We start from the raw sequence: 25,416 nt of genomic DNA, 5'->3' as shown, positions 1-25,416 counted from the left end.
GAAGATACGGGGAAAACATGGTATATTACATCCATTGGAATAAAGAAACACACATTAAATGCAATTAAATGTCATTTTTGAATGTAGGGGACAAAAGAAGGAGCTCCAAACAATAACGGTTGGAGATTTGATTTTGATGTTTCACCTGTATGAGCTTGAGCTTAGAAGCAAGATAATTTTTTTGGGTAAATTAGATTATTTTTTAAGCCCATAGTTAAGTATTAATTTTTCAAAATAATAAAATTCATTCAAAGGATTCACCTCTCTCAATATATATTTTTTTCATGTGCATAAATCAAGATCAAACCCATAATCATATACTTATAAAAAAAAGGTTATTTATACACGACTTACACTATACTAATTGAAGCAAGACAATTTAAGGTATAGTTTGGATGCTTCAATTTTAGTGTCATATATCATATGTGGCACCCTCCAATGCATCCTCAAAACAATCCACAAATCTTGACCCTTTAAATTGAACCCCCAATGTCTCTTAACAAGTACACGTGCTGCCTATCACTCCTTTTCTGATATTAATATGATTTATTTATTTTTTCTCACATGCATGGAATTCTACTCCAACAACTACTTCACCCAACACAGATAAACCAAAGTTCAAAGAGCAAAAAATAAAAAATAATAATCTTGGGTTAATTAGCTCTTATATATTACTATGATTCTATGAATGATTATTCTTTAAGCCACACTGCTAGTAGTTGCATGTAACAATCTAATTTCTTCAAAATTTGATGTGTTTTTTTTTTTTTCATTCTCTTTGAGTTTTATTTGTGATTTGTCGCTCCATGGATGTACATGCCCCTTAAATTTTGAGCATTCTATAAGGGAAACAGAAATTAAGGGGTCTTCTCCCCTTTTTGTGGGCTGGATCTTGTACTTATGGAACTGTCACCTCTGACCAATTTGATTTTCTTCTGATCACCACCTCCTGGTTAAAAAGCAAGCAAACTTTGGTGATCTGAATTTTGTCCCTTTCTCTTTCTCTCTCTCTCTTCCTTATTTCACCGTTTTTGGGAACATGATCATGGAATGAATGCTTCATATTTTGTCCTTGCAGTGTAGTTTGTTGGGTATAATAAACATCTGTTTTTTTTCTTTTCTGAGTCAGATTCACATATCACATATCACATCATCAAATCCATGGAGGAGAGGAAGAAGTATGTGTGCAAGTATTGCAGCAAGAGGTTTCCTTGTGGGAAGTCTCTGGGGGGTCACATCAGGACCCATATTATGACTGAAGAAAGAAGCAACGATGTTGTTGTTGTTGATGGTGATGATAACAATGACAACATGTTCATCAAGTTGGATGGTACTGTGATGAGGAATAATAAGAAGAGAGATTTGTTATGGTGTGAAGATAATAACAACCCCATTTATGGCCTCAGAGAGAACCCCAAGAAAACAGTGAGGTTTGTGCATTCTGGTGGTGGTGCCAATGCCAACAACAATGAACAGCAACAGAATAAGGAGGATAAGAGGTTCTGCAAAGAGTGTGGGAAAGGTTTCCCATCACTGAAGGCTCTCTGTGGCCACATGGCTTGTCACTCAGAGAAAGAGAAGAGAACAACAACAACAACCATCAAGTTTGAAGAAGAGAAACTGGTTATGGATAGTCGTTCTGACACCGAGACTTGTGCTCCAACAACTCATCCAAGGAGATCCAAGAGAATGAGGGTGAAGAAGACCATTAACCTTTCCAATCACAACCCTTTTTTTTCTTTTTCTTCTTCTTCTTCTTCTGGTGTTGTTCCTTTGGCCAATGGTTCTTCACCTGTGTCAGAGGTGGAGCAGGAGGAGCAAGAAGAGGTGGCTAGGTGCTTGATGCTGTTGTCTAGAGATTCTAGCTTCAACTTCAAGGGTGGTCGTTTTGCTTCGGTTACTGAATCTTCTGATAACAACTCGGTTATTCTAGAAGCAAAATTATCATCTCCTGATACCCGGATTGGTGTCAGCAATGGTAATAATAACAACAACTTTGTCTCTAATAATCATGCTTATGATCTTGTGGCGAAGAAGTTGCTTAAGGTTAAGGATATTAAGTTTAAGTCTGCTGAGTTTGGTGCTTCTGATAATTATTCAGGTTCTAGATTTTTCAGATATGGTCCCAAAACCAAAATGGTAGACTCAGATTTCTCGAATGATGAATTCAGGTGGTCCAAAGTGGAGGGTAAGTCAAGCAAGTACACTGCATCTGTAGTGAAGAAATTAGGGGTGGAAGATTTGGATTATGATACAACACATGGAACTACAAGGAAGTTTGATTCAATAAAGAGGAACAACTATGATTTAGTTGGTGTTTCTAGCAAGAAGATAGCAAGTGGTTTTGGCAATGAGGTATATAAGAATGGCACAAGAGGTTGGAAGTATGAGTGTTTTGAAGTTGAAAGGGACAACGATTCTTATGATTCAATAGATGATGAGAGTAATGAAAACAGTTCAGAGACTGAATCTTTTCCTGCTCCAAGGTCTCATCATAAGAGTAAGGCTCTCAATGGAAAGAAATGCACAAAGCCCAAGAAGAAGTTGAAGCCTTCTAAGAAAAGCAAGGATCATGAGTGTCCAATCTGCTACAAAATTTTCAAGTCAGGCCAAGCCTTAGGGGGTCACAAAAGATCACATTTCATTGGAGGTTCTGAAGAAAACACTATGGTGATCAAACAAGTTCCTTACTTTATTGATCTCAATCTACCTGCTCCTGTTGATGAATAGGGAAATTGGCATCCTGGGTTTTGCATCATTTGGAAGCATTGAGGTACTACTTAGAATGTTTTTGTCTTTATCCCATATGATAAAAGCAATTTGCATTGTACAGCCATGCGGGTAAAATGATTTTCGTTCTTAACGCTTTTACTATGCTTTATTTGGTAGGAGGTCGCTGTTTTCTTTCAAGTTAATGGCACATGACAATTTGGTAGTATCTCGGTTGAAATATTTGAAATTTGACTCTTCCTATACCCAAGAATATTCTCAGAATTACATTCCTTTGCTGCAAATAACAATTTTACTCTTCACTGATTCAATTAATAATATTCAGAATGTTTGTCTTTCCATGTTTTTCAATTTTTCGTTTCATCCTCTTGTGGAAATGTATAAAACATGATTTTAAATAATTTATGGTCAAGTGATGATCAATAACAAAAATAATACTACTTAATTTTGATCACAGATTTAAGATCTCAGTTACTATTTGCAATGTGTAACTATCTTCTGGGACGCAAGACTGTGGAATAGGGAAATGCCTGTTTGTGTTAATTTTCTTGTTGTTTTGCAACCCGAATTACCTGAAGCGTTTGCTTTTACTTTCTTAAACTAGAAGAATCCTTAGAGGAGGAAAAGGAAATTCGAAGGTTTAAAGAAAGTGTAGCTTTTTTTTTTTTTGGTCCAACTTTGCTACCCGCCAAGTCTGTCTTGTGACCAAATTTATCTTTTCTAACATAAAATTCAGCACTATGGTCAATCCAATTCCCGTGATAAGTGTAGTTAATTTCTAAGAGAGACTGCTTATTCCCCTCACCTGAAATTTATGCTTTGAATTTGATCTAATCTCATCTATTAGAATTGAAAAAAAGAGAGCAGTCACTTTGATTATTCTTAAAGTTAAACATTGGATAAAGGTAATCACAACTATCAATAAAATCACATCGGTTAATAACTATTTTTGTCCCTAAATATATAAATTGGTGACAATTCTTATTTAATATCTGGTCTGAATGTGTATCAGCTAATTAATCCTTAAATACTATCGTTTAATGATAAAATAATTCTGCAAAACTTAACTATAAAATATAATTGTCTCACTTTTTACATATTGAAAGACGAAATCAAAATTTTCATCAAAGCCTAAGTGCATGTTTGCTTTCGAATTTTGTTAGTTAAAAAACTAATTTTGCTAACGGATCTTAAACCTTACTTTTGTGTTTATTTTAGTTTCAATTGAATTTACATTAAAACGTGTATTATACTATTTTTAATTACAAACCAAACATAGTCTAAATTGTCTTCAATTTATATATTCAAGGACTAAAATCATCATTATAAACCACAATTTATTTTTAATATTCAAGACAAAATTGTGGGTTGAAGTGGTTGTAAGGTCGCCTACCACTTAAGGCAGCAAACCTTATAATTGCTCCATGTGTACATGTCCAACAATTAATTGTAATAGCAGGAGAATTGGTATGCCTTTTGCTTCGTGCCAATTACTATATGTGTTGTTCCCTATTCAATTCTTTTACCCGTTCGGGTGTACGAGAGAACCACTGATATTATAGTAGTAACTTAGCTCTTGCTCTCATGTGGCCTCAAGACAGCCAGCACCAGAGGCAGCCAACGAGAATCAAATCGCATATAAACAACAGAACTGTACTAAGGTATGTGGAATCATTACAATAAAAAGGTATCACTAGGTCTTGCAAAAAGATTAATAGAGTAGTTAAATTAGTTTTTTAGTGTTTTAATTTATTTTTTATATTTAATGTAGTTTTTTATAATTTTTTTAAGTTTAATTTTATTTTAGTTTAAATCGTAAGAAATCATATTTTATGACGATCTATAATTATTATTATGTAATTTTAAACCGTCACAAAAGATATATTTTTCAAAAAATAATTGATTTTAAAAATTAGAGGAATAAATTAAAAAAAATTAAAGGATCAAATTGAATTAATTTTAAAAGTTAGAGGATAAAAATTAATTTAATAAAAAAAATTTGAATTAAAATAGTATAAAAATTATAAATCACACATTATTTTACTATTCATTTTTCTTTTTTTTATTCTCTTATTCTAAAAAAAACACATCTAAGAGTGGATTCTGTCATTTTAATTTGATTTCTTAACAAGCATTTATATGAAATATAAAACAAATCAAATTGCTTACATTAGTTAAAATTAGTTTTTGTGTCAAGTTTTTCAAAAGTTATTTCTTCTATTTTTTTTTCATGAATATCTATAAAGTTACAAAGATTTCTTCAAAGTTAAAAACAGAGTCCATCTAACATATTTTTAGGTCTAAAATGAATTTTGATATGAGATCTTTTCAGAACTAATAAAAGTAACAGAAAATTAAGTATTTTACATTATAAATATGTTTTTTTCTTCTAGTAAAGTTCGAGCCTCATTCTTTAAAGAAAAAACACATCTTAATTATCAGTATACTACATTAACCAGTGATAAAAATTAGATAAATATTAATACTAAATAACTTTTATAGTAACTAATAATAAAAGTTATATAACTATTGATGTTGAATAACTTTTAATTTTATCCCTTAAGTATCAAATATTTATTTGATTTTATCCGTTATAATGTGTAATTTGAAATGAAAGAATAAAAGAAAAGCAAAAACAGAGTCCTAGTAGTAGTGCCTCGGTGAATTAAGTGGTTTAGTGTCATCATGCCTAGTGATCAGGGAACAGATGCTGTCTCTTTTGCACATAAAGTAAGTGCTAAGCAGGCAACTTTTCTGTCTTCGTTTTTGCTTAGACAAAAGATTATTGAGATTGCTGTGGCCGGCCAGTTTAAATGGAATCTCAATTTGTTTTTTTTCCTTTTTGTTTTTTCTTTAATTTGACTAGTGATCATGACAAATTCAGAAGTCTAGTTTGGCTTTGGGATCATAACAACTGATTCCGTATATTTTAAGGTATTTGATGTTGTCATTTTTTTACCCAGAATCTTTATAAGTAAATTGATGAGCTTAATCTCTGTGTCAAGAATTTCATTAGGAAAGTTAAGTTTTGAGTGGAATTACAATTTACTCCCACTCCATACAAAATGAGCAAAATACCGAGAAAGTATTAAGAAAATAATTTAATTTACATGCATACGGTGCTGAATGTAGGTTTGACACAAATGATTAAGAATTTGATGTAAACTCTTTCCTTTCTAGGAAGAGTGAGTCTAATTTGAATTTTCCTTACATTACCTTTTCTACTTAGTACGCAATTCTTTTCAAGAAGATCTCCTATTGTTTAATAAGAACTAGTTGAGTAATTCCCAGTGCATGAAACTACTTACAATTCAAATAGTGCTATGGGAGCAGCTCTAACATTTCTTCCACGTACTTTTCTTATTTTACCAACTTTTTTTAATAAATAAAATAAAATTATACATACACGGTTAACATTTTTACAAAGACATTGAATAATATTTAATTATTTTATTGATTAATACGATCTGACAATTAGATATTTTTTAATAAAATTTTTGTTTAAAAATGGACAAAATTAGATATTTTTTAATAGAATTTTGTTTAAAAATGGACAATGTATATAAATTAAACTAAAAAAACATAAAATGTATGAGATTTATGTAATTTTGTGTATATCTCTAAAAGATCTCCAATCTCTGGATCGCTATTGATTGTAGCTCCTACATCTGTGACGAATTTTACTATCCTCTTGGCTTGAACATATGTTACAAATGCTAATACAAACTCGAGGAACAAATATTTCTTTTCTTTCCTCAGCACTCAATTCTTTCATCTTTATGTAGCGATAAACAATTCCCAAGTAACTGTCGTTTGTATTCGTGAATGCGCTTCACCTGAAAATGAATACATTAGATCTTTTTCTAACATGAGTGCGGAAAAAACATGTCATTGGAATTTTAATTGTTATGTCGTCGTTTGTATTCGTGTAGGATTTTATGCTAAAAGGTTTATTCTATTGAGCTGACATAGATTGGATTTTGATGTGTGTGACTTATTTTATTTTGTTAAGAATCGCCCGTATATTTGTGAAGAAAATGACATACGCCAAAATCATTACATTTAGCCAATAAAAAATAAAATGACATAAAACTGAATCCGTGTTGTTAGACTAACTTAAAAGCAAAATTTAGATGGCTAATTGCAACACTGTTAAACTATGCAACAATCTCACAAAAGATTGATGTTATTTTGCAGCACAGGAAATTTTAGCCAACAATACAGAGTTGAGTCCCTTGTCTTATGTAGCAAATAATGAGACCCTATCAAATTAAAAGAGTTTCTATAGCAACAGAGAAGGAGATGACTGTGAGTCTGCGAACCATCATTGGTAGTTTTGGATCAACTTTGAATGGGCCTTTGAACAAAACAAACATGCATAAAATTAAATAAGATTAGATTTCACAAATAATGACATGTGAATGGGCATTTGAACCAAGAAGTCGAGAACTATATATAAAATGACAATCTGAAAATCAAAGCCACATATGTTTAACATTACCTCCTCATCTATCATTCGTATTATTTCCACATGTCGAGGAAGCAAATCCTGAAGAAGTGTCAAATTCCATTTCTCTAGTGCCTCCGGTAGAACTGTGTGATTTGTGTAAGCAACAGTTCTAGAAGATTCATTAAAAGATGGATCAGACAATGTTTAAAAATCAAACTAGTAGTTACATTGGAAAGTGAATCGACAGAGCACTCCATGTGTTATAAATGTTATTATTGAGAGGGTGTGAATTTTGACAATAGAAACCTAGTCTATTTGTGTAAGTTGGCGCACTGGTACTTGGGCAATTTTAGCAGAAGCAATCTTGTTAACAAACTTGCATCCAAGGACAATAATAGAAACTTTAGAACAAAACAAACTTACTAACCCTTACAAGTAAATAATGGTTTTAAACACCAATTCTCCTAAAAGCAGCATTCCCCCAAAAGGAAAAGCCCTTTGGGCAAGGACTATAATAGAAACTTTAGAACAAAACAAGCTTACTAACCCTTACAAGTAAACAATGTTTTTAAACACCAATTCTCCTAAAAGCAGTGTTCCCCATAGGAAGAGCCCTTTGGGCTTACAGCATGGACTAAGCCATTTTGCCTTGTGCCGAAATTCAACTTAATTATTGGAAAAAAATTGAACTATGAGGCTCTAATACCATTTTATGACCAACTCTACTAAAAGCTTAAGCTATTAGCTTAAATATCAACAGTGGTTTTATATCTTTTAAATATAAGGTGAATACACTTTGCAAAAGGAAGCACCTCTTAGTAATATTCCAAGGCTTTCTCCCAACTTAAACCCTTGACATCCACCAATATCCTAATTAGCTCAGGAATGCAGAGAGACAGTTGAGTATCATTCATTTGCACCACCAATTTATCTGGGAGAGTGTCCCAATTTTCTCTCTTTCCCGATCTCTTTTCAAAGTGTGCGATGATATCCTGGAGATAGGCAGAGCATAGTGTGTATTGTTGCTTCAGTCGCAGAGTCTTTCCTTCTATTGATTCAACGCTAGGGTACAAAACATAATAGATCTGGTTGCTATATAACATTTTTAAAAAATGATCATCAATTTGTCATTTATGCAGACAGTCTACTGAAGTTAGTGTTACTGCTAATATATTAGTTGATGAAATGGAGGTCCAAATACAATTTGGGCCAAGGAGAAAATAATAATATATTAGCTGATGAAATGGAGGTCCAAATTGTATTTGGACCAAGGAGAAAATAAGCTTTTGTTCATACAAAAGTTACACTGTTCTAAAGGTTAATCTTAGATTCTTAAAATGTGAGTTTAGGCCTAACTCAACCTCAAAAGCTAACTCAAGAGGTGAGGGTTACCCCTCACTTATATACTCTACCTTGATTTTATTTTTAGCCTGTAAGACTTGGGTTTTTCTCAACACACCTCCTCACACCCAATACTCCATGGGCTTGGTGCGTGGATAACAACGGTGGGTGACTCTTTGGATTAATCTTGTGATAATCGATCTGCCCTTCATATAGCAACAAATTCCGTTTTTCATGAGAGAACAAAACTCATTGAGATTGATTGTCATCTAGTTCAGGAGAAGATGCATAAAGGAATTGTGGAATTGTTTCTTGTTACCTCTGCTAATCAGCTTGCAGACATATATACCAAGGCTCTACTGCCTAGTGCTTTTCAATTTCTGTATTTCAAGCTAGGAATGTCCGATATTCATTCCTAGCTTGAGGGGGGATCTTAGCATAGATATAGTTTGATCATGGTTAATTCATATTGATCACTTTGTTACTAGAGTTAGCTTAGTTAGGTTAATTAGTTACAAGTTAGTTACTCTTGCAACCAACTATATAAATTGTAATAACCAACTCTCTTATAAGCTAATTCTCATTCTATGCTAATTTCAGTTTCCTCTATCCTCTTTCTCCTTTAAGCTTCCTCTGCAAGTTTTCTTGCATCCATGGTGGACATGGATTCTGATAGTTAAAGGGAACATTAAGTTCCACAGACCTTCTCCTATTCTTCGTAACAGCATATGCTTTGGCATGATCTCCAGAATTAAAAGATTGCAAATCAAATTCTCCCGGTCAAACTTTAGTGGACCATAACCGCAGGCTTATAGTGGTTCTAGTTTTCTATCAGGGTATTGGAACATCATAGGCAACAATCAATATATTTTCTCCTTCAACCTACTGTATACTTCCATTTGGCCCTGAAATAACTTCTCCATAGCATTTAATTGGATAAGAGACATCATTTCTCAAAATTTCCCAAGGATTTTTCATCTGTATAGAGACACTTCAGTCAGTGAATCAACATAAGAACTTCTAACTTACTAAGATAGTCTTCCAACTCTCGAACGCATGCCTAACCTAATATGAAAAGTGACCTCACGCCTTTTACTGTGAATCAAAGCATATAAGTAATACCTCAAGCCAGTTTTCAGCAACTTCCACTTGTCCATCCTTTGTTATATGTTGTTTAAATAAACCATAGTTGTATCTAAGTCCATATCCCCATGCAGGGTAATTCAAAGTTGCCAAGGAGTTCAAAAAGCAAGAAGCAAGCCGACCCAATCCCCCATTCCCTTGTTTGAATGGGATGAAATAAAGAAGTGATCACAAAAATACGGTGTAAGAGATTTTTTCTGGAAATATTTTGGTGCATAAGAGATTTTTTTGTGTGGAAATATTTTGGTGGAAGATTTAGTTTGAAGTTTGTTTCAAGTTCAAGTTAATCGAACTTCTACTGCACCTTTACTTTTATTTATTTATTTATTTATTTTTATCTATTATTTAGGTATACATCAATCATGTTTGATTTTTTTTTTTTTTGGTATGGAGTCATGTTTGACTTGAACTTAAATGTCGGGTATTATTTTAAAATAATTAATCGAAAATAAATCACTCAAACAGTTTTTCTTAAATATTTGATTCAATTGTGGCAAAACTATTGAAGCTTTGAATTAGAAGTGAAATCCGTCTTTCTGTACGACCTCAAAATGTAAAAAAAAAAAATCTAATTAATTTTAGTCAAGTTAGATAAATTCATTTAAAGAATAAAGTATGCGTAGTATTATATTATTTTACATAATTTCAACTTAAAATTAGAACCAACATTTGTGTGTACCAAAAAAAGAAAAGCCCAACATTTGTAGAAGTAAAGCACAATGACAATGGAATAGATAGAGCCGGATGCAGAAATTTTTATTGGAAGCAAGCTATAGTTATAATTTGATTACAACAAAATTTAAATATATTTTTAAACGTCATAAATGAGTGAATCTTGTTTTTGGTTCTTAATAAAAACAATTATAATAAATTTATTTTTATTTCTTGTTATTATGTTTACTCCTTCTAATATATTTATTTTTTTTCATTTTGGTCCTTAGAAAAATTTCTTCATTTTATATTAGTCTTTTTGAAAAATATTTGATAGGGACTAATAGTAAATGATTTACATATTATTATAAGGATAAAAATAAAAAATATAAATTTTTTATTTTATCAAGGACTCAATAAAAAATAATTTTATTAGAGATTCAAAATAAAATTTGTTAATTTATCATAAATTAAAAGTATATTTAAGTCCAAAATAAAATTTCTAATTTGATCGATAAAATTTCCTTAATTATTTATTATGTTCAATTTATTTTTCAAATTAGTTCCTTTATTTCTTTTAAATGGATTCAATTTGGTGTTATCTAAAAATCAATTTTGGTCTCATTTTTCTTAGATAATAATCAAAGAAAAGTGAGACCAAATTGAACCAATTTTAAAAAATAAATGACCTAATTGGATCTTAAAAAAAATCAAATTGAACCTTATAAATAAATTAAGGGATTAAACTAAACATAATAAAGATATTATATTATATAAATATATTTTTAATTTATTTTAAAATTATTTTTTTATTAAATTATTTTTAAAAATTTTTTTAAAAGAAAAAATAGACAGATAAAGAAAAACGAAAAGATTGGATAAAATTATAGTATAATTTTTTAGTTACGTTATATGTAATTTTGTAGTTAAATTTATGTGTCGTTGATTTTTTTTTGTTATATTCATTAATTAAAAAAATAAGAAAATTAGTTAGTAGTATTAAAAAAAATTAAAAAACAAAGTGAAAAAATAATTGATACATTTGTCTTATACAATAGACATAAAATTTAAAAGTGTGGTAACTGAGATGATAGCCGAGAATAATAAAACATATTAAAAAATACAATTGCAATGCAAATATGACAAAACTAATAATAATCTAAAATATGTTGTACAGGATACATGTCTTCTTCTATTTGAGTTATTGGTTTGTTAAAAATATGATAAAACATAATAGATTACGGAAAAGATACGATGCACTGGCGACATCTTGGGGATATCTGTGTGAATAAGTCAAGTGTAGCTGAATGGCTTGATCAATTACCCAAACAAAGTTAGGTACAATGTTTCGATGAGAGAAAAACGTTAGAGACATATGACTACCAATTTGTGTGAGTATGTTAATTTCATGTTCAAAAATACAAGACATTTGTCGGTGTCATCATTGGTTGAGGAGACATACTTTAAAATCGCACAACTCTTTGCTAGTAGAGGTTGACAAACTCAGACAATGATCAACTCTGGCTCACAATATTCTGAAGTCGTCTCTAAGGCAATGAATAACCGTCAACAAGAATCTAATACACACATTGTAAACAAATTTGACGGATACAATCACACATTTATTGTAACAGAGACTCAATTCCTACTTCAAACACCAATATCACCTAGAAGGTTTAGAGTAATGTTACAATCCCAAAAGTGTGATGGTGATGAATATCAGGCTAAACACTTACTGTGTTCTCACGTCATGGCTGCCTATAAATTTGTTTATGATGATCCCATGAACTATGTGACGCCGCTATTCACATTACAACACATTTTGTACGTCTACGACAACTCCTTTGGTTTACTGTCACACATGAATCAATGTGGTAAAAATAATATGAAGGAGATCAATGGAGCCATGATCCAAGGAGAAAGAGGACTGCAAAAGGTCGTCTCATTTCAACTCACATTCCTAATGAGATGGACGAAGACGAAAATGAACATAAAAATAGTAAAAAAAATGTGAAATTTGCCGACAACATGACAATAACAGAAATAATTGTCCTAACATATCTTCATTTAAGTTTTTTCTTAGTCAAATGTGATTGTTTAAGTATTTTATTGATAATGTAATATAATGTTATTCTATAAATAAATTATTAAACAAAAAGTATTATCATTTTTAATTAAATTTAATGACATAAACAAATAAATTATATTTAGTAAAATAATAATATTAAAAGCTATAATTTTTTTACTAAAATAAATATATTACTAGACAAAATTCAGATTTTTTTAAAAATATGCACCTAAAAAATATCTTAAGTAAATTAAATAATATAACAAAAATAATTATATTTAATAATATAATTTTCTTATTAAAAAAAATTAATTTAATCAACTCTTAAAAAAAATTTAAAAATTAATTGAATAAAAAATTAATTTTAAAACCAATTAAAAGGCCTACAGGGGCCTACGACATGGCCTACATAAAGTCTAGCTTGAACTAGCCTATTAAATTAAAAGGTTAGACTCAGGTTTTTTTAAAAGCCAATTAAATTAAATAGATCAGGCTTAGGCTGATTAAAAAGCAAGTCTGATAAGCCGACATATATATATATATATATATATATATATATATATATATATATATACTTATATTATTTTTTGGGTATAATTAATTTTTTTTAATACATTACTGTTTCATAACTTCTATTCCTATCATTAAGTAAGACTTTAATTAGTTAGGATTTTAAAAAGGTCATGTCGAGCCAAAATAAAAGCCTTTGATAAGCTATAGGCCAGACTTGGGCCTCAAAAATTCATCATAGACTAGGCTCAGACCTTTCAAAGTTTGGTCTGACCTATTCTCACCCCTGTAGCCAAAACTAGTGTAGAGTGGAAAAAAAATTGAAGTGATGTATTGTGAAAATATTTAGGAGAAAGTATGCATATTGATAAAAAAAAAAAAAAAACTTTGATATCTATTATCTGAATAGAACAATATTTATGAGGAGAGATTGTTTATTATGTAAAAAGAGCAATATTTGTGGAGAGAAGGATTGTCCTTTTATTGATACTCTACTTTCTCGAAGGATAGCCTCACAGTTTTTATCTATAAAATACCTTACGTTCAGGGGAAAAAAAATGACAATGAAATTAATACACACATTTAATGTATACTAGTCTGTTTGTCCATGCGATGCACAAGTTGTTCTTTTAATTATTGGTCATTTTGATTAAATTTGAAATTCAGTCCTAAATATAAATACAATATTTATGGAATTTTAAAAAAAAAACAATTGATGAGAATTTTCAACAATCAAAATTAACAAAAACAGATAGGTAGAGGCTTTGAATTTAGCTATAGTTATTTTTACCAACAGAAAGAGATTACTTCACAATAGCATAAGAAACGGATTTCCTTTACGTAATATTCCGATTTTCTACAAAGTTCATTATTTGCCAGTAATTATAATAAAAAAAAACAATGCATTATAAAACAAAAAAGAATTCATTTTAAATTAAAAGATGATGATCACCGAAATTTGAACACAATATATTAGTCTTTGGCGAAATAAAATTAAGAAAGCCTAAAAAATATACATCCAAAATGAAATGAGATTCTTCTAAAAAATGACATGAGATAAAATGTCCGATTTGGAGAAAAAAAATCAAGAAAAAAAAGAAGAAAAAATAACAAAATATTTTGGCATACTTTGAAAGTTTGATTGTAAATATTTGGAGAAGGAAAAGAGACCAAGGAATCCAATTGTTTGATCCTTCCAAGCAAGCACCTAAAAAAGAAATAAAAAAAAAATGAGATTGCATATGCCAAACAAAAGAGAAGAGCCCATGCATAATGAAATCCCGCTCGGTTACACCGCATCGGAATCCGTCGGAGACTTGCAGGTAAAAAAAACGGAAAAAAAATTCTCCACAGAACTTGTTTGCTTTAATAATAACAAGAGATATTTTTTCCTCTACGTCTTTCTTTCACCTTTTGTAGAATGTTTTGATATAAATCCCTTTAAGAAACAAATATTAAATGCGAATTTGATTTCAATTTAAAAAATTAATTTTGAGTCATATTTAATTTTATATATATTTTCACATCCTTGACATTCATATTAAAAAATAATTTAAAATTAATTCTAAATAATTTTGAGCAATCTTTGGATTAAATTTAAAATTTTATATTTTACTCGTAATTTAATCTTATAATAAAACATTTAAATATAAATCACATTACTTCAAAATTAATTTTAATTTAAATCAATTTTATTTAAAATTAATTTTATCAATGTTCATCCAAACTACTCAAAGCACATACAGTTTTAAACAAATCGAATAGTTATTAGTTCTATGGAATTGAAATAAATAAATAAATATTCTTTATTTGCATGAATAATTTAAAAGTTCCCTATTTATGTTAAAATTTGTGCAAGATTTGCATGTAAAAAATGCAGAAAAAGTTCTCTGCGAAACGCTTTAATAATAAGAGAGAGATGCGTGAATAATTTTTTTTTAAAATATAAATATGGTATAGTGCGACAATTTAACGGCAATTTTTGGAGATAAAACGGATATGTTTTTACATGGAGTGGACACACTTCTAACTTGAAGCCCAATTCACTTCCACGTTACTAGACAGTTAGTGGTAGACACAATACCATTGGAGCCAACTTCATATTCCCATGGTGGGGTAGCACAGTTTGCTCCACCAAAGTCTTTCAATTATCACTTCCAATGTTGCCCAAACTAGAAACTACTCTATCTTCTTCAATCATACCCTTTTTCTTTTCTTGATTGTCGAATAATTCTATTATACCTCTTTATTTATATGCTGACGTCATCAACAAGTCATAATGCAACATAATTAGATGATACTATGATATAGTTTCATGGAACTTGTTTATCAATGAAGTCATTTGCTTCTTGATGTTTAATGGCGAGAAGGAAGAAAGATGATTTGAGACGCTACTTCAAGGAGAAGATGAATCAAGAAAAAGTTTACCAAGATAAGTGAAGAGAGAGGGAGAGAAGGAACACGGAATTTTGTACCTCAAATAAGGTCTGAACTTTGAAATGTAATTTTCAAATGATCAAAGTTAAAAAAAAAATACACACATACTCTCTATTTATAGCCTAAGTGTCACACAAAATTATAGTAAAATTTAAATTTCTATTCAAATTTCACTTAAATTTGAAATTAAATTTGTGAAGCCAAATTTTGGAGCCCATTAATCCAAGATCAAATCCAAGATTTTTCACTAGATGTGCTTAGATGTCATGAGGCATGTAAAACATGAAGGTAATGGGGTGTAATAAGCAAATTTCCACCTCCCATTTAAAATTTAATTAGATTAGACTTTTCTCAATTCAATTAAATTTATTTTTCAACACACAAATCAAATATTCACTTAATGAATGTGAAATTACAAAATTACTCCTAATACAAAAATTAGTCTAGGTGCCCTAAAATACAAGGGCTGAAAAATCTTACATTTCTAGAGTTCTCTACCTACATTATGGAGTCCTAAATACAAGGTTCAAAAATAATGAAATCCTAATCTAATATGTACAAAGATAAGTGGGTTCATACTTAGCTCATGGTTCAAAAATCTATCTTAAGACTTATGAGAAACCTAAGATCTTCTCTTACCTCTCTGGTTCAATCTTCTTTTGAGTCTTCTTCTATCTAATGTCCTTGCGGGATAAGATTGCATCATACTACCTCCACAAATCGTCCATCCTTTTGTCGTATTAATTTTTTTTATTGTTAATTTGCGAATCGTGACCAAATCTATAGTTTCTATAAGAAATAAAATTTTGAGAAAATGATGATGATTTTGAACTAAATCATCAACTTTTTTTTCTTCATTAAAATGATAAAATGAAAAAACACCCGTGGTACTATATTGAACAAGACATCAATAACATGGTATGATTGTCAACAAAATTTTACTAATAAAATTATTATACAAGCCTTAACCATGAGTATTTTTATTCCTTGCAACTAGTCACTGGGATGGATCCATAAATCTATTAAAGAGGGGTTAAACTTTTTTTCTTCCTTTTTAATTTTTTAAATATGTAACTTTTAATAAATAATATTTTTTTAAAAAAATATTTATTGTTTTTACACATAAAATCAAAATAATTTTTATTTTAAATGATAATAATCTTAACTATTATTATAATAATAACAACTTTTACACAAATTTACACTAGTCATTACTTAAATTATTGTTATAATAACAATAAATAAAAATAACTTTTTATAATTTTACACTATCTAACCTTAACCATAATTATTTTACACCATATAAAATTAATTTTACACTAACTTAAAAATAATTATGTATATACATAAGAGGAGGGGGATAAGGTGATTTCTCTATATAAAAAAAAAAAACCACCAAACAAGATTTTAGTAGCTTTAGGTGAAAACCAAATCCACAAGAAAAATAAGAGTTAATTTCATCTCAACTATTTGGATCAACCTGTAAGTGTTGGCAAGTTGTGTCACCTCTTTTTTTTTTTCCCTCCATATAGAACAAAGAATTTTTCTACTTAAAATCAAATAAGATGGCTAAAATCGTTGAGCGTGTAAATTAACTATAAAAGTATTTTAGTAATTCATAGTTTTGAAATCAAATCTTATGAGAATACGTTTGTGTTTAAAATTTGGTAGGTAAAAGAAATGTTAACTTTGGTATAATCTTCTTTAGTAAGAATACAAATTAAGTAATCAAGTTAAATCTAAAAAAATAAGATGGACTAAAAATCAAGAAAATAATTTAGGTACACATCATAAAAAGTAAGAAGTCAAACACATTCATCCATACACATAATATAACATACACAAAATATATAAGTTTCACTTCCCCTCTTATTAACCAATTAAATGTCATGCTTTAAGGTTGTATTTGGAAAAATATTTACCTATGTTGAACGGAACAATCACACGTTCAAGTGAAAAAAAAAAATTAGACATTGAACGAGAAAATCACACATTCTAATATAAAAACACCAAAATAACTAGTCAATTGCTTCTCCATTTCAAAAATGTATTTATTTAGTTTTTTTAAAACATTTGTAAACTTCATAAAACTTAGACAGTCCTATCCTAAAAAACAATAATAAACTTGTTTTTTTTATATTTATCTATAATTAAAAACCTCTTTTAGATTTTAAATTTAATTTATAGTACTTTCTCAGTCTTATTTTAATTATGATCATAGGTTGTTTTACATAGATAAAATAATAATAAATTAATAAAAGAGAATATCAATTTTATAAAATTAACTCTGTCTTCATGTATTTTTAATTTTTATTATTTATATCATTAATATAATAAGAAATATAAATAAAAAAATATTAATTTTATATTAAAAATTTAAAATAATAATTATTTTTAAATAAAAAGTTTTCTTCGTACACAAGCGATAATTATTAGATGACGGAGGGAGTGCAAAGGTAAAATCTTGGGAACAATCTTGTGATCTCAATTGGTCAAACCGTAGTTAATACGGTGGAAAAGTTGCGCTCATGTATGCATGCATTTAAGTATTGGACTAACTTTATGCAAGCATCGGTAAATGCATTTATTTGTGTGTTCATCAATCTCATGCAGCAGTCACTTTTTCATTATATTTTTTTTAAGATCATAGCATAAAGGTCTGCAACACTTTCTGCCCTGGCTGCACATGTGACAACCTTTTTAAAAATAGAGTAATAGTATTATTTATATACGCTTATTTTTTTTTTAGAAATTTATGTGCATATTTTTATCACTTACAAATCTTATCCTTTTATATGCACTAATATTTGACAATTTTTCAATCTTATTTTTAAATAGAGTAATATTATTCTTATAAAAAAAATTGAGCAATATTATAGTATATCACAAAAAATGTTTACAAATATAATTTATACGTACTCATTTTTTTAATTTCTTTACATCACATGATCTGTGTTATTATATCACAAACAGAGTAGTATTTCTTTTTCATTTCTTCGTATCTCTATCATATGTTGTAGAAAAATGAAGGAGAAGTAGCTGTTTTCTTTTGAATAATTTCACAGGCAAAGCTAGTTATGGAACACATAAAAACCCATTGGTCTCTCTCTCATGTCATGCATAGATGCTAAAGACATCATTGAACCAGTTGTTCTTTATACTTTATACCCTTTGGAACTTCCACAGGCTAGTGTGCATTAAATGTTCAAAGGGACACAATTTTTATTTAAAGTGAAAATCTGACATATATAAATATTTTTTTCTTCTTCCTAGAAAATTTACTTTGGTCTTTTACAAATTTTCATCTGAGAAATCTGCTAGATTAGAAATTGTGGTCAAGAAAACCAATTAAAATCCCATGCTTAATGGTAAGTTTCCAAGGAAGAAAAGAATACCTGTCTTCCCCCACAAGGCACTTAATTGAGTTCCAAACCAGACAACACATGCAAGGTATATTTAACCTTGCTTGTACTAGGTTTCTTCCTTTTCAAATAAGCACCAACCAACCACTCTGATTAGTTGATAACAAAGCATTTGCTAATAAAAGGGAAGTTAGAGATCAGAAAATTCTTATATTTCTTCCTATAGAATGGAAACTTTGATGAAGCAGATAAGGTTAGCAATTCTTGCTTTCACCCTTTAGCAATGTTGGATGGTAACATGCATGTATCATTTATTGTAGTTTCCACACCACTCATATAATTTAGGCGAATGGATCATTTTACTTCTTAATAAAGAAAGAGGCTTCTGTTTTCATCTTAATTACCATGTAGGGTTGTGCTGACAATATAGTTATTAATGTTATCAAGGCTAGTTTGCAATATTTGAATGTCAATCATTTTGTGAACCTAGTGGGTGATCAAGAATATCATAGCCTTTGAGCATTAGTATATAATTCAGAAGGGCTATACACAAAATTACCTTAATTTCTATTTTGCACAACCTTTTTCACATATTAGAGGTCTTTTAACTAGGCATTCATATGCATACAACAACAATAGGTGTATATTGTATATAGTAGTTTTTTGTTCCATAAACATTGTCTATATGCTGAAAACTTTTTGCTAGAACGAAATTAACTGGTGCAGAGGAGAAGAATAAAGCTGATCTGGGTGGCAGCAGGGATCAGAAAGTTACAACACAGAAAACCCCATCCTTCAAAGGTGATGTAATTAATTTTTCCATTGCAGGCTTTGTTAATTATTAGTAGTAGTAATAGGCAAGAAAGAATGTCATCCGGAAAGAGCTGAGAATTTGGGATATTGTGCCATCTTTAACAGAATGAAATTAATCACATGTCTCTGATTTTGGTCTCTTTACTTGACCTCTAACAAAAAAGTATTAAGTTAAAAAAGTAACATTCTCTCTTAATTGTTAACTATTTTAAGTTGAAGGGTTGTTTTTAATTAGAATAGGAAATGCAACATGAAATTGTAACTGGGTGATTTAATGTAGTTAATACCATCTTTAACTAAGTTAAGGGACAAAAAGGGGAGAGAAAAATAACATATTAAAGCTTATATATATATATATATATATATATATATATATATATATATATATATATATATATATATATTACTACCAAAAATTGGTTTCTTGATGATGATAACAAAAGTGATGATAAATTCTTAGATCCTCATGGCTCAAAGAAGGATTTTTGATCCTCCAACCAGTGGTTTTTATTTTTCTCTTCGAAGAAATTTTTGAAAGATGTGATACCCTGTAAAGTCTGCATGAGTCAGACCGTTATATCCTCCTCTCTTTTGAAGAGAAATCCTCGGAGAAATTAACACACGTCTTTTCAGAGTGACATTAAATTATGTTCATTCTAGATTTCTGATAATTTTTGGGGTTACATTCGATATTTACGGTTAGAGTTTTGACATTTACTTCCATCATTACAAATAAACTTATTGTTAGTTTGTATATTTGATGCGACAAAACTAGGAGTACCATTAATAATTAAATATGAAAAGTCTTTAATAACAAGCAATACTTTATGAAGTGAAGCATGAATTTATAAAGGGGAGCATGTAAATTGTGAACACGTTGATGAGGCTAGCTATTCGTTCTCTTTCTACTATTTTTGGTTGATAAATGAATTAGCCAATCTGCTAATTAACAAACTCTAGTGAAAATTTTCTGCAGATAAGAAAAAGGCTCAGAATTGGTTTCAGAGACAATTTTCAAGAACCATGAGTCATGATTATGACGCAGAAATGGAGCTTGCCACAGCAGTAGCTGCTGCTGCATTCGCAATTTTTTCACTAGAGGGTTCACTAATTCCACAGCAAAAGAAAAAGAGGGAGACACCTTTGACCAGAGGCAAAAGCAAAGTGGATGATACAAAACCTCCAATTTCTCAGTTTGGTGGCACATCAAGGCAGTTCTCAGGTAATTAAAGACATGAACACAAAGCTTGAGTCATAATAATAATAGAGTAAATTACAGTGGACACCTCATCAGGTTTCGTGAGATTGCACAAAATCTTTCTATTTTTTTCTATAGCTATAGGACCCTTTTTAATTATTTTGAAAAATATTACACTGATATTTCTTGTAAATTATATTAACCCCTTAGTTGTTTAAAAGATATTACACCACGTACATTGTAAGAGAGACTTTTTTAAACATTAAAATATGGAAAGATTTTGTGAAATCTAACAAAAATCTTAAGAAGTGTGTAATTTACTCTAAATACTTTATACTCTCTTTAACACCATTATGGTGAATTGCATATGCAATGCTTCACAAGTAGGGTTTAAAAATGACCAAAGTAACAATGCTACAGTGGATTTGAAGAGGCCTGAAAAAACCATGACCCCTGCACCATCAATGAGGAGGAGTTCAACTTTTGGTGAAAAGGTGAAGAGTAGCACTGATGGTAAAAAACCTGAGATCCAAGCCCCAAAAAGGACTACAACTTTTGGTGATGAGCACTCGGTGAACACTGGTGAAATAAAACCTGAGACCCCACTACCAAGAGTTGCTCCACCAGTTCATCAGCAAATGCCTTTAAGGCCACCGCCACCTCCATTGCCACCACCGCCACCGCCACCAATCAGGCAGACTTCAGCAAGACCAGGTACCAATGGAACAAAAGCAGATGCCTGGGAGAGGGAGGAGTTGGAAAAGATCAAAGAAAGGTATGTATACTTATCACTATAGGATATGGACATGGTTTGGATATTCTTTGGAAAAATCAAACCAAACCCATTAGAATGATTTGTCTTTTAACTTTATATAGCTTTTACATTAGATTAAAAATTTTATATTAAATTTTATTGCTGATTCACTTTTTGAAAAAAAGAAACAGTGGAACATATAAAGCTTTAAAATCACGATTGATTTTACACAATTAGTTTCATTGAAAATCAAAATTGTAAACATTCACCTAAAGAGACACTTAAATTGTTTCTAAATTTACGTTCAAAATTGGTTAATTGGTGTGATTTGGTTATTTTGCACACTCCCATTTATCAGTTGTTTTGAGTTGACATTCTAGCAAAGAAACCATTCTCAATATCAGGACTTGAATAAGTCTTTCTGAAATCACATTTACCCTCTATATATTTTCTTCCCTAGTACAAAAATGACACTTCAGAAGAAAAAAAAAAACTTAATAAACAGTGAAAATTGTTTTTCAATCACATGTCATTTTTCATTCATGCACTGAATATAAATTGTCAGGTACGAGAAGTTGTTGGAAACGATAGATTCATGGGAAAAGAGGAAGAAGGCGAAAGCAATACGCAAGCTAAATAAGCATCAGGTGAGGTTTCTCCCTCAACTCAACAACAAATTCATGCTTACTTAAATTATATGTGCATATGTAGTGCTTACAGTTTAATTCTGACATGTAAGTATTTTAATATCATAGTTTAAGAGCATATTACTCTTGAGGCAAAAATACTTTTTGTCAAAGGATCAAACTCTTTATTTTTGTTTTTATTTTACTTTTATTTGTTAGATCTGTATTGAAACGTGTATCGCAACAATTTTAACTGTACAAACCAAGCATATACTTAGAAATCTTTTTACATATAATTTTGTATAATTACTATCATAAAAGTTTAATAATTTTATCATTCATGTCAATTGATCTAATATTAGATGATAGATAGTAAAAAAAAAAAAAAAAGCTTTTTCTATTGGTTTGTTTCAATTAAATTCTACTTAATTATTGAATATATATGAAACATGCAGCATAGTGAAAGTGAACGGAAAAGGGCGAAAGTGTTGAAGAAATATCAAGATAAGATGAGCTATATTAGTCAAATTGCAGGGGGAGCAAGAGCACAAGCAGAGGAAAGACGAAGGAGTGAAGTGCTCAAAGCAAAAGAGAAGGCAAATATAATTAGAACAACGGGCAAAATTCCAGGGCCATGCTCTTGCTTCTAACAACACCAATTATATATATGTACATATTACATAACATCACTAATTAAAGTTTGGGTATAACAAAAAGAATATGTAATTAATTATCTGTTTTACAATTCTGTGATTTCTAACTGTAAAGCTCTCTTTACACATTGTAGTGGGATATTTTTCCATTTTATATATATATATATATTAAAAAAAAAAAAAGGAAAGGAGTGGGAAAGAATATTCGGTAAAACTGAAGACATGTGGGGCTAACTTAGGTCTAAATTAGTTCCTGTTTTCTTGATTTCGTAGTTTGATTACCACAGTTTATGAATGTGAAAAATTAAACTCTTTATCCGGAAAGATAGACTTTTATTAGTGAAGAGGGAGTTTAAGGTGAAGAAAATAGCTTCAAATCTCTACTTCAATAATTTTCTAAAAATATTAATTTTAACCGTAATTGAAAAAAATTGTAAAAAAAAAAGTAGAAACAAATGTATAAAATTATAAAACCAATCATTAAGCATCAACGGTATATTTAACAGAGAGGCAATTGTAACTTGTAATAATATTTATGAAAAAAATAGACTTTTTATATGTAGGCAGACTAATGGCGTATAAATATAACAAATCTAAAAAGTAATTTTTAGATTTGTTTTGGAAAAAAAATTGACTTTCTACTTTGATTGTGATCATACCAATCATAGAGATCCCGGCTATAAATATAATTATGTTTATAACCTATGGAAAAGATTTCCACGCCTATATCACGTGAAGCTATAAGGAGCGTACAACTGATGCAGTAAATATTCACTTCACAAAATATGGGGAAGCAAGTTAAACTTAAGATCAAATATCTATAAATAAAACAAAATTTCACCCAAATTACATGCAAATACATTGATAAAATGATAATTTATGAAAAACATTTATGCAAAAATAAATATATTTTTACAGTCAATATGTTAAACTTCTTACTTTTTTATTTAAACAAATAAGAAGATAGAAAAAAAATACTTTCTTCTCTTGTATTAATTTATATCACATAAAAAGTATTTTTTTTTTGTTTTCATTTTCTTTTTATTTATTATCTCCACCTGCCAAACAGAGTGTGGCAGTATCAATCATATCAATTTAAATGTTGCTATTCTTAGTAAATCCAAGCAAGATGCACAACTGTTCACTAATTTGCTACTTGGCTGAAATAATGCCATCTTACTTGGACTACTATAGTGTGCATAATGCAGAATTTAATAATTATGGGAAAAGTTGGTTCCCCACCACACTGCAAATCTTCAACCGTTATATATCAAGCAATCACAATGTCCCTGAATGTCGTCGGATACTGTTCACTTCCCGCCATTCTTGTAATCGTCACCTTTTCAAGGTAGTAATAATTTATATTCTTTAATCAAATTTTATTTAAAATTCAAATTCTGATCTTAAACATAAAATAAACTATGTTAGAAAGTATATGCTCACGGTTAGATTAATCACTCTCATGACAATAAATATTTCGTATTAGTATCATGTACCATCATATAGATAAAGAAAAAAAACTATCAAATATCTATACCCATCAAGATAAGAATCATATCTATGGTATCACCCAATAAAAAACATGAACGCGTGGAAGTCATTGCTCAATATCCTCAGAAAGCAACACGGTTTTGCCGACACTCAAAGCAAACAGTACCACACGACATGTGTTAATGCCCAAACAGATAAGGGCACAAGCCAGACCCACATATCTTGCACCACACAAATTCCACAGATATTTCTTTCACAAAATCTCACCCCCACTCTATAAATATATAACACAGAACTGTAGTTGCAGAAGCTTCAATAAGTAAGTATCAATGGCTTCCGAAGAATCCCAGAACAAGCCCCCCAGCGAGCAGTCCACTACCGAACTCATCACGAGCGCGAAGCTGGTGGCGGAGGCGGCGCAGTCGGCTCTGAAGAGCGACAGCGACAAAGTGGACAAGGCCAAGGTGGCTGACGCTGCCGGCGATCTTCTCGACGCGGCGGGGAAGTATGGAAAACTTGATGACAAACAAGGCATAGGGCAATATGTTGACAAGGCTGCTGATTATCTGCATAATTACCAGGGTGATAATACCACTGCTCCTTCACAGCCTGCAGAGTCTAAAGGTGAAGAAAGTGGTGGTGGGTTAGGTGGTCTTGCAAACTTGGCTGGAGGCTTCTTCAAAAAGTAGTTACAAAGCAACTAAATAAGACCTTAATTGAGTCCTTATTCTCGGTCTAGTAGTGGGGTTTGGGTAATATGCACCAGATCATAGATTTAAATCTTGTTATTGTAAAAAAAGAAAATGGAAAAAAAAAAGTCTTGAATTTCTCACTTCTAGTTCTAGTATTGTTGTTGTTGTTGTTATATGATGTATGGTTGAATAAATGTGATTTGGTGTTTGTACTTTGTAGAGTTAATTAGTGACTTCTGTGTCTGTTCTCTTAATTCTAATTCCAAACAAGAGTACTTCCGGCCGGCTTCTTTTTAGCTAAGTATTTGTTTCCCTTGTCTTGTGTATAAATATAACTATGATGGTAATGTTGAATTGTGTCGAATTTTCTTCTCTTATAGGTACTGGAAAATTGGACTTCGTACGTTGAAGGTATCCTTAAATTCATGTATTGGGGACAAGGGAGTCTAGCTAAATGAATAACGTGTGAGTTGTTGTAATTTGAAAATTATCCACTCT

The 25,416-nt window shown here is 30.3% G+C and overlaps 3 protein-coding genes and 1 pseudogene across 8 annotated transcripts; 3 read left to right on the top strand and 1 right to left on the bottom strand.

Moving 5' to 3' along the window:
* The first annotated feature begins 626 nt into the window (after nt 1-626).
* On the top strand, nt 627-3,005 carry LOC102665457 (uncharacterized). The gene has a single exon (XM_041017400.1). It carries the CDS (start codon nt 1,162-1,164, stop codon nt 2,728-2,730), a length of 1,569 nt encoding a protein of 522 aa, XP_040873334.1. The 5' UTR covers nt 627-1,161; the 3' UTR covers nt 2,731-3,005.
* Nucleotides 3,006-6,485: 3,480 nt separating this feature from the next.
* LOC102666057 (alpha-1,4 glucan phosphorylase L-2 isozyme, chloroplastic/amyloplastic-like) lies at nt 6,486-11,584 on the bottom strand (annotated as a pseudogene).
* A 6,868-nt stretch (nt 11,585-18,452) lies between these two features.
* Nucleotides 18,453-22,949, top strand: LOC100801040 (remorin 1.4). 6 transcript variants are annotated; one of them, XM_041017397.1, is made up of 6 exons: nt 18,453-18,779; nt 19,418-19,492; nt 20,481-20,726; nt 21,090-21,477; nt 22,022-22,103; nt 22,538-22,949. In XM_041017397.1, the coding sequence occupies exons 1-6, from the start codon at nt 18,695-18,697 to the stop codon at nt 22,730-22,732; spliced, it is 1,071 nt and encodes a 356-aa protein (XP_040873331.1). In that variant the 5' UTR covers nt 18,453-18,694; the 3' UTR covers nt 22,733-22,949. The 6 variants fall into 6 exon arrangements, with proteins under 6 accessions (XP_040873331.1, XP_006583951.1, XP_040873333.1 ...); XM_006583888.4 differs by having other exon boundaries at nt 18,453-18,944; nt 19,398-19,492; XM_041017399.1 differs by having other exon boundaries at nt 18,463-18,779; nt 19,398-19,492.
* Nucleotides 22,950-24,207: 1,258 nt separating this feature from the next.
* LOC121175176 (nodulin-related protein 1) lies at nt 24,208-25,130 on the top strand. The gene has a single exon (XM_041017396.1). It carries the CDS (start codon nt 24,556-24,558, stop codon nt 24,913-24,915), a length of 360 nt encoding a protein of 119 aa, XP_040873330.1. The 5' UTR covers nt 24,208-24,555; the 3' UTR covers nt 24,916-25,130.
* The last annotated feature ends 286 nt before the right edge of the window (nt 25,131-25,416 follow it).

Source organism: Glycine max, chromosome 7 (assembly GCF_000004515.6).
Source record: "Glycine max cultivar Williams 82 chromosome 7, Glycine_max_v4.0, whole genome shotgun sequence".
NCBI classification, from domain to species: Eukaryota; Viridiplantae; Streptophyta; class Magnoliopsida; order Fabales; family Fabaceae; genus Glycine; species Glycine max.
Note: the sequence above shows the minus strand (reverse complement) of the source record. Positions and strands in the feature narration are given on the sequence as shown.